The sequence below is a fragment of the Lepus europaeus genome, chromosome 10 (assembly GCF_033115175.1).
Source record: "Lepus europaeus isolate LE1 chromosome 10, mLepTim1.pri, whole genome shotgun sequence".
NCBI lineage: Eukaryota > Metazoa > Chordata > Mammalia > Lagomorpha > Leporidae > Lepus > Lepus europaeus.
In genome coordinates, this window is record NC_084836.1 from 4,992,226 (window position 1) to 5,006,070 (window position 13,845).

Here is a 13,845-nt window from a genome sequence, read left to right on the forward strand (position 1 = left end):
CCTCCCTGGAATGCCCCGTGGAGCTTTCCCGTAAGTCGGATGTGTCACGGACTGGCCGTCTCTGGAGGACAGACACGAGGGTGGGTTTCTCCTCCAGGAGGGGTAGGAGAGTCGTCCGCCGTGACCGTGAGGAGGTCACGAGGGCCGACAGGCAGAACAGGCACTGGGTGTTTGGTGCCGTTGGGAGCACCCTGCGTGTGGCAGCCTGAGAGCTGACGGCGATTTCGGTTCAGGATCTGCAGCTGCTGCCGCGAATTCCAGCCACGTGGCTGCCCCGAGGAGGGAGGTCTGGGCTGGGCCACGGGCTCTGGGCCAGGAGCAGGCCACTGCATTCCCACTCCTTGCTCTGCCACCCACATGGGAGACCCAGATGAAGCTCCTGGCTCCTGGCTTCAGCCTGGCCCAGTCCAGGCCATTGCAACCACTTGGGGAGTGAACCAGTGGACAGACGGTCTCTCCCTCTCCCTCTCTCTCTCTCTCTCTCTGTTTTTGCCTCTCCCTCTCTCTCTCTGCCACTCTGCCTTCAGATCAGTCAATATTGAACAAGCACGGGGCCGGCACTGTGGTGCAGTGGGCTAAACTTCCGCCTGCGGTGCTGGCATCCCATATGGGCGCTGGTTCTAGTTTCGGCTGCTCCTCTTCCAGTCCAGCTCCCTGCTATGGCCTGGGAGAGCAGTAGAAGATGGCCCAAGTCCTTGGGCCCCTGCATCCCCATGGGAGACCCAGAAGCAGCTCCTGGCTCCTGGCTTTGGATCAGCCCAGCTCCAGCCATTGTGGCCATTTGGGGAGTAAATGAGAAGATAGAAGATTTTCTCTCTGTCTCTTCCTCTCTCTGTCTGTAACTGCCTCTCAAATAAATAAATGAAATCTTAAAAAAAAAAAAAAAAAAGAAAGCTAAAGCACAGTTCGGGCGCTGCGGTGTGGGACACTGGCATTCCAGCCGCCAGTGACCGCTGCTTCTGTTTGGAGTCTCCTGCTGCGTCAGATCTGTTATTCCGTTTGTCCCATCTTTTTCTGAGGGGACAGCTGCTCACACGACGTCGCTGCCACAGCACCTGTTCCTCTTGTGCGCAGCCTGGGGTCTGCACCTCCCTCTGGTCTTTGCCCCCTGCTGCTGGCCTCCTTCCCATCCAGATCCCAGCAATGGAGGGAACTCTGCGGCACAGCCCCGCTCACCCAGGACAGTAACTGCCCGACAAAGTCCTGGACCCCGCAGCAAGCGCCGGCCCGCCTCCTGACGTCCACGCGGAGCTCGCTGGGCGCCCAGTGGGGCCGTAGCGCGGGCGTGAAGTCCAGCACGCAGATCTGCCTTCCCATTCAGTAATTTCAGCAGAACACCGTGCAGGGTGCCGCTCTGTCTCCTGAGATGACCCCTGAGGCAGGGGTTGCCCGTGGAAGAGCCGGGGGCGGGGTGGGGCGGGATGGACAGGAGGGGCTGGTAAAGATGGAGGGGCTGAGAGCTGCAGCAGGTGGGGGTTCAGAGGACCTGGGCGGGCGGAAGCCGGCCGCGTGGATTTTGCCAGTCCGAGCTGCCGTGGTGAGCAGTGTTAGTGCCGGAGGCGGTGCTTGCTGTTAGTTGGTTTCTATTTGGTTGTGGTGGTGGGGTGGGGGGGCAGGGCAATGTGCCACCCACACAACACGCACGGGGTAGGATTGTCGTCCACGGATGACTTCCACCAGGCCCCTGTGGCTCTGGCATAACTTAGGATCATCACGAGAACTGATCTCAAGGGCACGCTCGCCTAAGAAGGCGTCCCAGGGGAGCCGGGAAGGGCGGTGCTGACCCTGCCCACACAGCTGTTACCCAGAATCCCGAGAGGAGAGCGCGCCCTCCTCCCGCGGGCGGAGGAGTCCTCCTGGCCTGCAGTCTGACGGCCCCGGCTGGGCCGAGGGTGTGCAGGCCCTGTGCGGCCATCGGCACGTTCAGCAGACACGAGACGAGTCCGAGCGGGACAGAGCACCGGAGGGCGAAGCAAACGCAGCTGCCGAGTGCGGGGCTCAGGGTGCGTCGCCCTCCGTAGCAGTGAATTCGCGAGAGCGCACAGTGCAGCGCATGAGAGCCCAGGCCGGGCCCACTCTCCCGGACACGAGCCGGGAGGACAGGCCAGCGGGGGCACGGGGCTCAGCTTGCCGCTGTTGTAACATGTGGAGGCAGCCCACCGTGGTACAGAAAGGGGAGGTCTCGCCAGGGTTCCGGAAGTGCAGGGCTGGGGGGCTTCGTCTGCCCTCTTGCCGGCAGTCCTGAGGCGGCCCAGGACATGGCATGGTGTGAGACGGGGGCACCTGAATCTGTGTGGCCTCTCCGGATAAAGCCGCCAGAATTCAGTCTCGGGGCTCCACCTTCTCCGTCTAATCCGATTTCATTATTTCCCAAAGACCCTGCCTCTGGACGTGAGAATTGGTACCCCAGTAGTACCACCAACACCCCGTTATCACCACCAACACCTCCATTATCACTATAACACCCTCTTTAACACCCCCTGCCCCTGTTATCACCAACACCCCATTATCACCACCAACACCTCCATTATCACTATAACACCCCCCTGCCCCTGTTGTCACCAACACCCCCCTTAACACCCCTCACCCCTGTAACCACCAACACCTCCATTATCACTATAACACCCTCCTTAACACCTCCCTGCCCCTGTTGTCACCAACACCCCCCTTAACACCCCTCACCCCTGTTATCATCAACACCTCCATTATCACTATAACACCCTCCTTAACACCTCCCTGCCCCTGTTATCACAACACCCCCCTTAACACCCCTCACCCCTGTAACCACCAATACCTCCATTATCACTATAACACCCTCCTTAACACCCCCTGCCCCTGTTATCACCAACACCCCATTATCACCACCAACACCTCCATTATCACTATAACACCCTCCTTAACACCCCCCTGCCCCTGTTGTCACCAACACCCCCCTTAACACCCCTCACCCCTGTAACCACCAACACCTCCATTATCACTATAACAACCTCCTTAACACCCCCCTGCCCCTGTTATCACAACACCCCCCTTAACACCCTTCACCCCTGTAACCACCAACACCTCCATTATCACTATAACACCCTCCTTAACACCCCCTGCCCCTGTTGTCACCAACACCTCCATTATCACTATAACACCCTCCTTAACATCCCCCTGCCCCTGTTATCACCAACACCCCCCTTAACACCCCTCACCCCTGTAACCACCAACACCTCCATTATCACTATAACACCCTCCTTAACACCCCCTGCCCCTGTTATCACCAACACCCCATTATCACCACCAACATTCTTGTTATCACGCCTCCCCTTACCACCACCCATACCCCCATTATCACCACCAACACCCCCATTAACACCCCTCACCCCTGTAACCACCAACATCTCCATTATCACTATAACAACCTCCTTAACACCCCCCTGCCCCTGTTATCACAACACCCCCCTTAACACCCCTCACCCCTGTTATCACCAACACCTCCATTATCACTATAACACCCTCCTTAACACCCCCTGCCCCTGTTATCACCAACACCCCATTATCACCACCAACATTCTTGTTATCACGCCTCCCCTTACCACCACCCATACCCCCATTATCACCACCAACACCCCCATTAACACCCCAGACCCCTGTTACCACCACCAATACCCTATTAGCACCATCAGAAGACTGGAGGGTGGGGAAAAAGTATTCAAAACACAGCAGACAGCTGAGGGCCCAAGGCCCCCCTACTCTGAGGCCATCTTGGAGGCACCCCCATAACTACCAAAGGGGTCTCAGACCTGTGCTGACTGCAAAGCAAATGGCTCCTCTTTCCATGGGATCTGGGGAGCTGTCTCCTGAGGCTGTGTGGGGACACTGCTAACAAGGGGAGCAGGGAGCGAGCGACCCAGCTGGGCCCAGCGGCCTGTGGCTGGGTGACTGCCCACTGCAGGCTCATGAAACGCCTGTCAAGTCATTGCGGTGTTCACCCTGGCTGGGGAACTGTCAGCCGCTCCTAGGGGAGGAGGTCTGGGGATTTCTAATCCTCCAACAGCTAACCCATGAGAACTCTGAGGAGCTCAGTTTGGGACAGCTGCAGCCCTCGTGGACGTGTTGGGGTGCCCAGGGAGCCCACCCCACACCCTGGGGGCATAGGTCACTACCATGGAGCCCGTGCTCACATACAGTCATGCATTCCCGAGACAGGCCAGACACCTGTCCTGGAGAACCCGGGGGACATGGAGCTCCTGCACAGGGCTGGGACAGGAGGAAGCCAGCCCCTGGGCCCCCGGGTGCTGCCATCCCCAGGCCGAATCCCGCCGAGACAGGCTGGCCACGGGAAGGAGGGCAGGGGACCCCCACGCTGGCTTCTCTCAGCCCCTCTCTCTTCCCTCTCCACAGACACAGGCAAGTGCCTCTCCCGGGCGCAGACCTCGCTGTGGGCACAGCTGTTCTGCAGCAGGGTGGGCGGCGTGGAGCGCTGCTTCCTTTCCTGCCCAGCCCACACCCTCTTCATGCCAGGTAACCCCAGGGCACCCTGGGAACGGGATGGGCGGCTTCTTCCCTGGGTCCAGCCCCTGCTCCCTCCAGGAACGAGAGGCCTCGACCACTGGGCGCTCTGGTTCCCCGGGAGTCCCAGTCCCTAACGCACACGGCAGGCTCCTTCCTGCCCGGCCATCGACCTGTGGGCGTGTTAGAAACAGAGTGACGTGAGGGTCAGCCTTGGCCTTCATCTCATTCCGCTACCGCTCTGAGATCCCAGGAATCCGGGGGTCCTGGAAGGGAGGAGCGCCAGGCCCACCTCACCTCTGGCCTCTCCCCAGACTCAGAAAACAGCTACCTGCTGAGCTGCGGCAGTCCAGGCCTCCAGGGCAAGATGCCTCCGAGACGCAACGGCACCAGCTCCGGCACCGGGCCCAGCTGCTCAGGTAGCCCCTGGCTGTGCCAGGCTGCACACGGCTGGGCGGCCCCACAACACCGCACTGCAGGGCTCGGCTACTGGAGACCAGGCAGGGCCAGGACCTGGAGGCCCACAGGCTGCAGGCCGAGGGCCCCGGGAGGGCCCTTCCAGCTCCTAGGTCACGGCCCCGGCGTGGCTCGGTGACTGAAATGCTGGGAGGCCCCTCTGCTGCGGCTTCTGGAGTCACAGCTGCCCACACCTGGGGGCCAGCCCTGCAGGGCCCGGCCGGCTCGGGAGCAGGGGTGTTACCTGGAACAGGTGTTTCCCTGTCCCAGAGGCCCGGATGTGCTCGGAGCTTCCGTGCTTGGGGCGCTGAGAGCTGTGACTTGCTCTTGACGGACTCGGTGACCCCAGGCTTCTGTAACATTACAGGCCCCCTCCCTTCCTCATGCCCCTCCTTCTGTCCCCATTGGCAAAAGCCCGAGCCACGCCACTAGCTTTGCTGTGGGGCAGGCCACAGCCAGTCCCTTCCCTGTCCAGAGCCCAGGCTGCATGGCCCTGGCCTTGGGCGTAACCCCACGGCCCACGCAGTCGCCATGTGCAGGCCTGGCAGGGAGACGAAAGGGGCAGGGGAGGTTCCTACCTGGGGTGCTGTCAGGGCGGAGTGGCCCAGGAGAAGCCCCTTCCCCGGCAGCCCCCGGCCCCCACCGCCTCCTTGCCCGCAGGAGAGGCCACCACCGCGGGAATTTTGGCTTTCCGCAGGTGCGCCCGGCACCCCCGTGAAGCAGAAGGCCCGCTTCAAGGTCAGAGATGCCAAGTGCCATCTCCGGCCCCACAGCCAAGAGCCCGCCAAGGAGACGCCGAGGCAGCTGCTGCTGGGTGAGCGGGGCCACCCTGCACCCACAGCCCCAGGGGCATTGGGAGCTGGAGCCGCTGTGTGTCCTCGCCACCATGGTGCCGTAGCCACAGGAGCTGTGCCGGGGGCACTGCAGACAGCGGGCAGTGTCTCTCGGGAAAACCTGGTTCCCCCCACCTCCCTGGGGGCCACTGTCCTAGCCCCCCAGAGCCAGAGCCTTCTTCCGGGCCTGGATATGACCAGAGGAGCCACAGGCCTCACTCCACAGCTCACGCCTGAGGAATGGGGCCAAGGAGGCTGTTACCCTGTGGGAGGGGGCAGAGGGAAGCCTGCCAAAGCCTGCAGCCCACAGCTCGGCCTGGGGCCCGGCTCCCCACAGCCCGGACCCCCAGCAGGGCCTGAGCAGAGGGAGGGTGCCCCCTCCTTGATGAGTAGGGGCATGGGCTGCCGCACACGGGTGTGGGAGCACTCAGAGGGCTGGGTGTGGGACCCTGCTCAGGGGGCTGGGTGCGGGAGCACTCAGAGGGCCGGTGCGGGAGCACTCCGAGGGCCGGGTGCAGGACCCTGCTCAGGGGGCCGGGCGTGGGAACACTCAGGGGGCCGGGCGCGGGACCCTGCTCAGGGGGCCGGGCGCGGGAGCACTCAGGGGGCTGGGTGCGGGAGCACTCAGAGGGCCGGGTGAGGGACCCTGCTCAGCCCCCACCCCTCACGGCCCCAGGCCAGCCCCGCCTTCTCCTGCCTGTCCCCTCACCTGTACCATGACTGTTGAACACAGAGGGAGCCTGTGCAGGGCTGGCACCCCAGCCCCCCTTACCACAGTGCGCCCTTCCCTGTCCAGACAACTGCCACGTGACCTCCGTGACCCTCAAGTGCGACTCCTCCAAGAAGAGGCGCCGTGGCCGCAAGTCCCCCTCCAAGGAGGTGTCCCACATCACGGCAGAGTTTGAGGTGGAGACAAGGATGGAGGAGGCCTCAGGTGGGCGAGGGCCGTCTGCTGGGCAGCGGCGTGCCAGGGGGGGGGGGGCGGGGCAGAGGTGCAGTGCTGGGGGCTGCTGGGCGTGGAGCTGGAGCGGAGGGGGCAGGGCAGCGCCTGTAGCCATGACGGAAGAGGCGGCCCAGGGACGGCCAGAGCAGGGCCCAGGGTGAGGCTGGCCTATGTTGGGCGGGGGGAGGGGGGGGGAGCGAGCAGCTGAGACCCAGCCGCAAATGTGTGCAGCACCAGCCTGGCCCTGGCGCACAGACCGTGGTCCCTGCTCTGGGGACCCTTCCAGCCACCCGGCGCTGGGGAGGCCACGTGTGGCAGGGGCATGAGAAGAAACGGTGCGGAGCTGAGGTCCCTCCCCAAGGCAAAGGCTCAGGCAGCCTTCCCCGGAGAGGCACCGTCTGAATCAGAGCTGGAAATTGAGGTCCGCAGTTCAGAGCGGAACGGGGAGAAGGGCAAGGAATGGCGTGTGGGCAGAGGGAACAGAACAGGCAAAGGCCCAGAGCTCAGGGTCTGCTGTGACCAGGGAGCCGTGAGTAGGCAGAGTGGAGTCCACAGTGAGTGTCGCAGTGTTACGGATGGAGGCTGGCCCTGAGGGACCTTGCATTCAAGGCAGAGAACAGGGCAGTCTCCTGGGGACAGTGGCTGTGCTCCAGGGTGTTTGAGTGGCAGGAAGCAGCCCCACCCAGGGTTGTGCCCGGTGGGGGCGGGGGTGACGTGGCAGAGGCCTGGTTTGTATTCCCATGTGCTGTGTGGCCTTGGCAGGTCACCCCTCTCACACTGTCCGTGTCACCTGTCAGAGGGTCACTGGCCCAGGGCTGCAATGAGAACACAGGGAGGGCAGGCCCAGCAGAGGCGCAGCCAGGCGGCCCCGGCGGCCCTGTGAGTTCCTCTCATTCGGTGTCCCCGGCCCCACAGATGCCTGCGACTCGGACTGCGCCCGGAAGCGCGCGGAGCAGAGTTTGCAGGCCGCCATCAAGACCCTGCGCAAGGCCATCAGCCGGCACCAGTTCTACGTCCAAGTCTCAGACACCGAGTATGAGGTGGCCCAGCGGCCAGCCAAGGCCCCCGAGGGGCAGGGGACATGCACCACGGGCCAGGTGCTGCAGGACGGCAAATGCGGTAAGTCCCCACCGTGGCCACCAGATATCCACCCAGCGAACTTCCCCCATCGGCATGGGCACGTGGACGAGACAGCACACGTTGGGGACAGAGGCATCAGAGGTCTGCCAGGAAGGGGAGCCATGGCACTCGCCATCACTGTCCCCCCCTGGTGCTGGCCCTGGACGCTGAGACCCTCCCTGCCTGGACCCAGGCGTCAGCTGAATTTCCAAATTTCCTTTGAGAGAAGGATGAAATGTAGAAGCCAAGGTCATCGCTGCTGGAGCGTGTAGGTGTGTGCACTCGCACGTGTACCTGCACCCGCACTGCCGGGGCGAGTGTGCGGTAAACCGTGAGTCCCACTGGCAGCTCCAGGTCAGCTCCTCGGGGCGCTGTCTGACCCTCCGGTCCCCAGCAGAGTGAAGCCGGCTCCCTGTCTTCACTCGCTCGGCTTCCCCATTCCCTCACATCCCCGTATTTGCTCCATGGGGCAGGCTCCAGAGGCTTCCCAGCCTCGGCTCTGCGTCGTCTCCCACGGCTCCCGTCCTCTTGCTCGTGGCTCAGGGCTGGGATGAGATGGCTGTGGGCACTGGGCAGAGTTTATTAATGGGCTGACAGCCAAGGCTGGCGTGCAGGAGTGGAGAAGAGGGAGCAAAGGTCTGGGCAGAGCCGGGGCGCAGGCGCAGGTGGGGGGTTCTGCAGGGGGCTACAGGAGGAGCAGCCAAGGGGCCCGAGACCAGAGTCCTCACAGACCGCTGCCACTGCTGGGCTCTACTGGGAAGGGACTGGGGTTGATACCTGTGGAGCGCAGGACCCAGGGCTGTGCCATACCTGAGGGAGGGAGCCAGGCCCCGGGGCTGTGCTGTACCTGTAGGAGGACCCAGGGCTGTGCTGTACCTGTAGGAGGGCCCGGGGCTGTGCTGTACCTGAGGGAGGGAGCCTGAGTTGAGCCCTGAGAGCTGACCACCAGCCCCATGCCCCATCCTCGCTCCAGCCACTCCACTTTGCCTCCGCAGCGGCCTGTGGGCCCGGTACCTACTTCAGCGGCGAGCCCAGCCAGTGTGTGCCGTGTCCCGCGGGGACCTACCAGGACATGGAAGGCCAACTCAGCTGCACACCATGCCCCAGCAGCGAAGGGCTTGGTCTGGCTGGTGCCCACAATGTTTCCCAATGTGGAGGCAAGTATGGGTGCCCTGGGCGGAGAGGCCAGGGTGGGGAGGGGGCCCAGGGCCAGGGCTGCTCGTGTCTCCAGGCCCAGGCTCCCACAGTGCAGGCCCCCAGGCCTGGCAGGAATCCCGTCGCCATTTCCAAAGCCTCTCCCAAGGAGCTGCGCAGTGACAGCCGACCATGTGCAGCTCAGCGCCAGGCATCTGCACTCAGGGTGCCCTGCAGCGCCAGCTCTCCCGCCTGCGCACAGCACGGCGCATGTGGCGAGGACTGGGCGGTGCTGCCCACGAGCCTGTGGACTGGGTGGTGCTGCCCACAAGCCTGTGGAGTGGACGGTGCTGGGGGCTCTGCGGCTGAGCACGTCTTACGGCACACCCCCTCGAGACGTTACACAGTGTCGCTCCCCTATTTCCACAGCCTCTGAATCCCCCGTGGGAGATGGGCTGTCTCCCCATCAGCCTCTCCTCCTGGGCCGTGTGGAGCTCACCCCAGAGAATCCGGGAAAGGCCCAGCCCCTGGGAGAGGAGACCGCCCGCCTTCCCCGGGGCTGGAGAGCTCGAGCCCAGCCCTGAGCCCCTGCAGGCTGCCCCCTCCCGGAGTGTGGTCTCCACCCCACGGGGAAAGGCGGTGTGAGGCCACAGGCTTGGGAGCCCAGAAGCCCAGGGTCTGGGCGGAGAGGGCACTAAACCCAGCTCTCCCTCCGAGCTGGATTCCCTCTGCCTCTGGGCTTTCGGCAGGAATTCTAGTGTGTTCTTCATGCCAAAGGCACTGGGGTCGCCGTTCCTGTGGTCCTCTCTGCCCCCGTGATGCCCTTGGGGACCTCAGAGCCCCACCCCAGACCCTCTTCCCTCTGCTGTGGCCAGCCCTGCTGAGAGACCAGCGTCCGCCCAGAGCGTAGTGGGCCAGTCCGTCCAGCAAAGACACCGTGCCACCTGCCCCCACACACATGCAGGTCCCGCTTCCCAGCCACTTGCTCTTCAACCCCCTGCCAGACCTGCCCAGGGCCCCTCTGTGAGCCCCTGGCCACATAGGCACGCACAGGGGCTGCCGCGTCCTCCACACCCCAGCCCAGCACCCTTCCCAGGCCTGGGGCCTGAGTGTGCCCTCTGACTTGCAGGCCAGTGCCCCCCAGGGTTTTTCTCTGCCGATGGCTTCAAGCCCTGCGAGGCCTGCCCCGTGGGCACCTACCAGCCCGAGCCCGGGCGCACCGGCTGCTTCCCCTGCGGAGGGGGGCTGCTCACCAAACACGAGGGCACCGCCTCCTTCCAGGACTGTGAGACCAAAGGTGAGGACACGCCCCCAGCCACCCAGGGTTGGGTGGGCCGCGCAGGGGGTCTTCCTGAACACCTCTCATCTCCTCCACGGGGAAACCTCCCAGGCCAGGGGGAGCCCGGAGCCCTCAGGTGGTGTCCGTGGGCGTCCAGTGCTGTGCCACCCACCAGGACAGCACAGAGTGGGCAGGAGCTCCTAAGGGCACTGGGAGGGCTCTGGGCACAGGAAGTGCCTGGCGGTGTCTCTGACCTGGAGACTGCGGCCCAGGCCCCGCTGACGTCCACAGCAGTCACACCCCCTCCTGTGGGCCTGGGTCTCCCCAGGTGACCCTGCCCGCCTCCCTCACACCCCCTCTCAGCAGCTGTCAGGCTGTGCTGCGTGGCCACATGACCCCCCAGCCACGCCCACTGCTCCGAATTCTGCGCTGACAGACGCCGCCCGGCCGGGCCCCTTACCCACCACCTTGCAGACCGAACGGCCTCGCTGCCTTGCCTTCCTCCCCTCCCTGTCTCCCTGGGCCCCTTCCTGTCTCTCCACTGCTCCTTGAAAACTCAGTGCCGGTGGCCATGTGGTCCCTGGGCTGCTGGAGCCAGCGTGCCTTCTGGGTCTGCATCTGGTGGAGGCCTGGGCGCGCCCTGCTGACCTCGGGCGTGCAGCCCTGCCGTGTGCGTGTAGGCAGGGCCTTGGACTCTGTGCTGGCACAGACCTCAGGAGCAGGGGAGACCCCCGGGAGGAGCCCCTGCCCTTTCCCACCGGCACCCCCGCGGCCCCTCCCCGCAGTGCACTGCTCCCCTGGCCACCACTACAACACCAGCACCCACCGGTGTATCCGCTGCCCCGTGGGCACCTACCAGCCCGAGTTCGGCCAGAACCACTGCATCACCTGTCCTGGCAACACCAGCACCGACTTCGACGGCTCCACCAACGTCACACACTGCAAAAGTAGGTGCTGCTCCCTGCAGCGGGGGGCTGGGGTGGGAGGGTGGGAGGGCCCGTGAGGACACCACTGGCCCTGCCTGCACAGTGACCTTTGGGACGCTCCTGGGAGCCCCCATAGTCTTGAGCAGTGTGACTGTACCGTCGCCATCATTGCCTGGTGCTCGCCACATGCAATCTGAGCCGTGGCCTGAGCCAGGTCCTGTCGTTCCTGGGCCCCGGGGAGAGGGAGGCCAAGGGCCAGCCAGGGCCAGCAGGCAGAGGCTTCCAGCCGGGGGAGGGAATCAGCTCAGACGGACTCTGAAGTGTGAGAGGCTTGGCTGAGCCAGGAGAAACGCAGCACCTGAGAGAATGGGGCGCAGGGCCGCCCCCCCACAGCGCGACAGGGCGGGCTCCTTGGACATGGGTGTTTCGAACTCACTTTCCAGAGTCCCTTGGGCCCGGTTTCCAGGTTTTTACCCTTTTCCTGTCACTCTTCGGTCAGCTCCGCCTTCCCAGGGCTGATGGTCGTGCCGGGACCAGCCTAAAAGCCGAGATCACGAGATCAGGGGCTCGGGCCCGCGGGGCGGTCGGCCCCCTGCCCCTGGCTGGCGGATGCGCAAACCCGGAGAGGGGCTCTGAGTGTCCCCATGGGTAAAAGCAGGGAACCAGATGGGGCGGAAGCTTCTGGCACACTAGGGCGGGTGTGAAGTGTTCCCCAGAAGTTTCGGAGTGAGAGGATATTTGGGTCAAAGTGCACGGGGACATGAGATACGTTGAGCCTTTACATTCAGGCTCCTTGCAAAACTGGTGATGTCCCTTAGAGTTTAAAGCTAGGGACAATTTGGCTCAAAACAGTCACGTTTGGCTCAGGGAAAGAAAGGAGGGTGTGGGCTCACCCTCCCTGTGGCATGCCTGTGTGTCCCCTGCTGCCTGCGTGTCCCTGAGCCGCCCGCTCTGGCCCCTCGGCCCCTCGACAGAGCTGCCAGGGAGGAGTGTGCGAGAGGGGCTTCGCTCCAGCCCCCACGCCTGTGGCTGGGCTGAGCTCAGTGAGGAGCAGCAGGGCCAGTGGGGGAGGGGACAGCCTGTGGGCACACTGAGAAGCCTGCTGGACCCCGGCACAGCCAGCCAGAGAGGTGGCGTGGGCTCGCGCTGAGCGGGGCAGCCCAGAAGGGCATTGCTGGGCCTGGGCCTCTGGGAACAACAGGCCTGACCGGGGGACCTGCCCGTCCTTGGGAAGGGCAGCCCGGGGCCTGGCCAGCTGGCACAGGAGGGCCAAGGAGGGGACAGCAGCACCTGCTAGCCCCGTCCTGGGCCTCCAGCCTGGCTGGCCGGAGAATCTGACCGGGGCTGGGGCCACACTGCCCACAGACCAGCACTGCGGCGGCGAGCTCGGCGACTACACGGGCTACATCGAGTCCCCCAACTACCCCGGCGACTACCCGGCCAACGCCGAGTGTGTGTGGCACATCTCGCCACCCCCCAAGCGCAGGATCCTCATCGTGGTCCCCGAGATCTTCCTGCCCATCGAGGACGAGTGCGGCGACGCCCTGGTCATGAGGAAGAGCGGTGCGTGCCGGGCTCAGGCGGCCGGCAGGGCCAGGCCAGGACCGCTGCCCCAGGCCCAGGGGAGGCAGTCACCCCGCGTCCAGCTGCTGGGGCTGCCTGTGTGACCTGGGCTTTACCAAGCTCCGTGGAAAGGCCCAGACAGCTGACATGTGCCTGAACGTGCGTCCCAGGACCAGACCAGGTCCCCTCTCAGCTCCGGCCCCGAGTCAGTCCTCAGCCCATCGTCACCCCTGCAGCCGGGCTGCAGTGCCCACTCTCCCCACTTGCTGTCCACCACCCAGAGTGGGGCCCCCAGGCACTGTGCTCCTCTGCAGGCCTTCTCCCAGACTGTGTGTACACACACACACACACGCCAGGCAGCCCATCCCTCCTCCGCTGAGACACACACACACACACACACACCAGACTACAGGTGCACACACACATAACACACACCAGACTGCAGGTACACACACACACACCAGACTACAGGTGCACACACACATAACACACACCAGACTGCAGGTACACACACGCACACACACACGCCAGGCAGCCCATCCCTCCTCCGCTGAGACACACACACGCACACACACACACACCAGACTACAGGTGCACACACACATAACACACGCCAGACTGCAGGTGTACACACACACACACACCAGACTGCAGGTACACACACACGCACACACGCACACGCCAGGCAGCCCATCCCTCCTCCGCTGAGACACACACACGCACACACACACCAGACTACAGGTGCACACACACATAACACGCCAGACTGCAGGTGTACACACACACACACCAGACTGCAGGTACACACACACGCACACACGCACACGCCAGGCAGCCCATCCCTCCTCCGCTGAGACACACACACGCACACACACACACCAGACTACAGGTGCACACACACATAACACACGCCAGACTGCAGGTACACACACACATAACACACTACAGGTGCACACACACACACCCCAGGCAGCCCATCCCTTCTCCCAGACTGTGTGTACACACACATACCAGACTACAGGTACACACACATAACACACACACGCCAGACTGCAGGTACACACACACACACACCAGGCAGCCCATCCCTCCTCCGCT

General features: G+C 63.9%; 1 protein-coding gene across 2 annotated transcripts in view; it reads left to right on the forward strand.

Annotated features, from left to right (window-relative positions):
• The window catches only part of SCUBE1 (signal peptide, CUB domain and EGF like domain containing 1), a 124,901-nt gene that overhangs the window by 105,542 nt on the left and 5,514 nt on the right, over positions 1-13,845 (forward strand). For both annotated transcript variants that reach the window (XM_062201925.1, XM_062201926.1), the window contains 9 exons: positions 4,387-4,506; positions 4,809-4,913; positions 5,648-5,764; positions 6,580-6,717; positions 7,642-7,845; positions 8,841-9,002; positions 10,109-10,276; positions 11,044-11,205; positions 12,550-12,747. In XM_062201925.1, the coding sequence (XP_062057909.1) occupies positions 4,387-4,506; positions 4,809-4,913; positions 5,648-5,764; positions 6,580-6,717; positions 7,642-7,845; positions 8,841-9,002; positions 10,109-10,276; positions 11,044-11,205; positions 12,550-12,747 (1,374 nt within the window). The remainder of the gene's footprint in view (positions 1-4,386; positions 4,507-4,808; positions 4,914-5,647; positions 5,765-6,579; positions 6,718-7,641; positions 7,846-8,840; positions 9,003-10,108; positions 10,277-11,043; positions 11,206-12,549; positions 12,748-13,845) is intronic.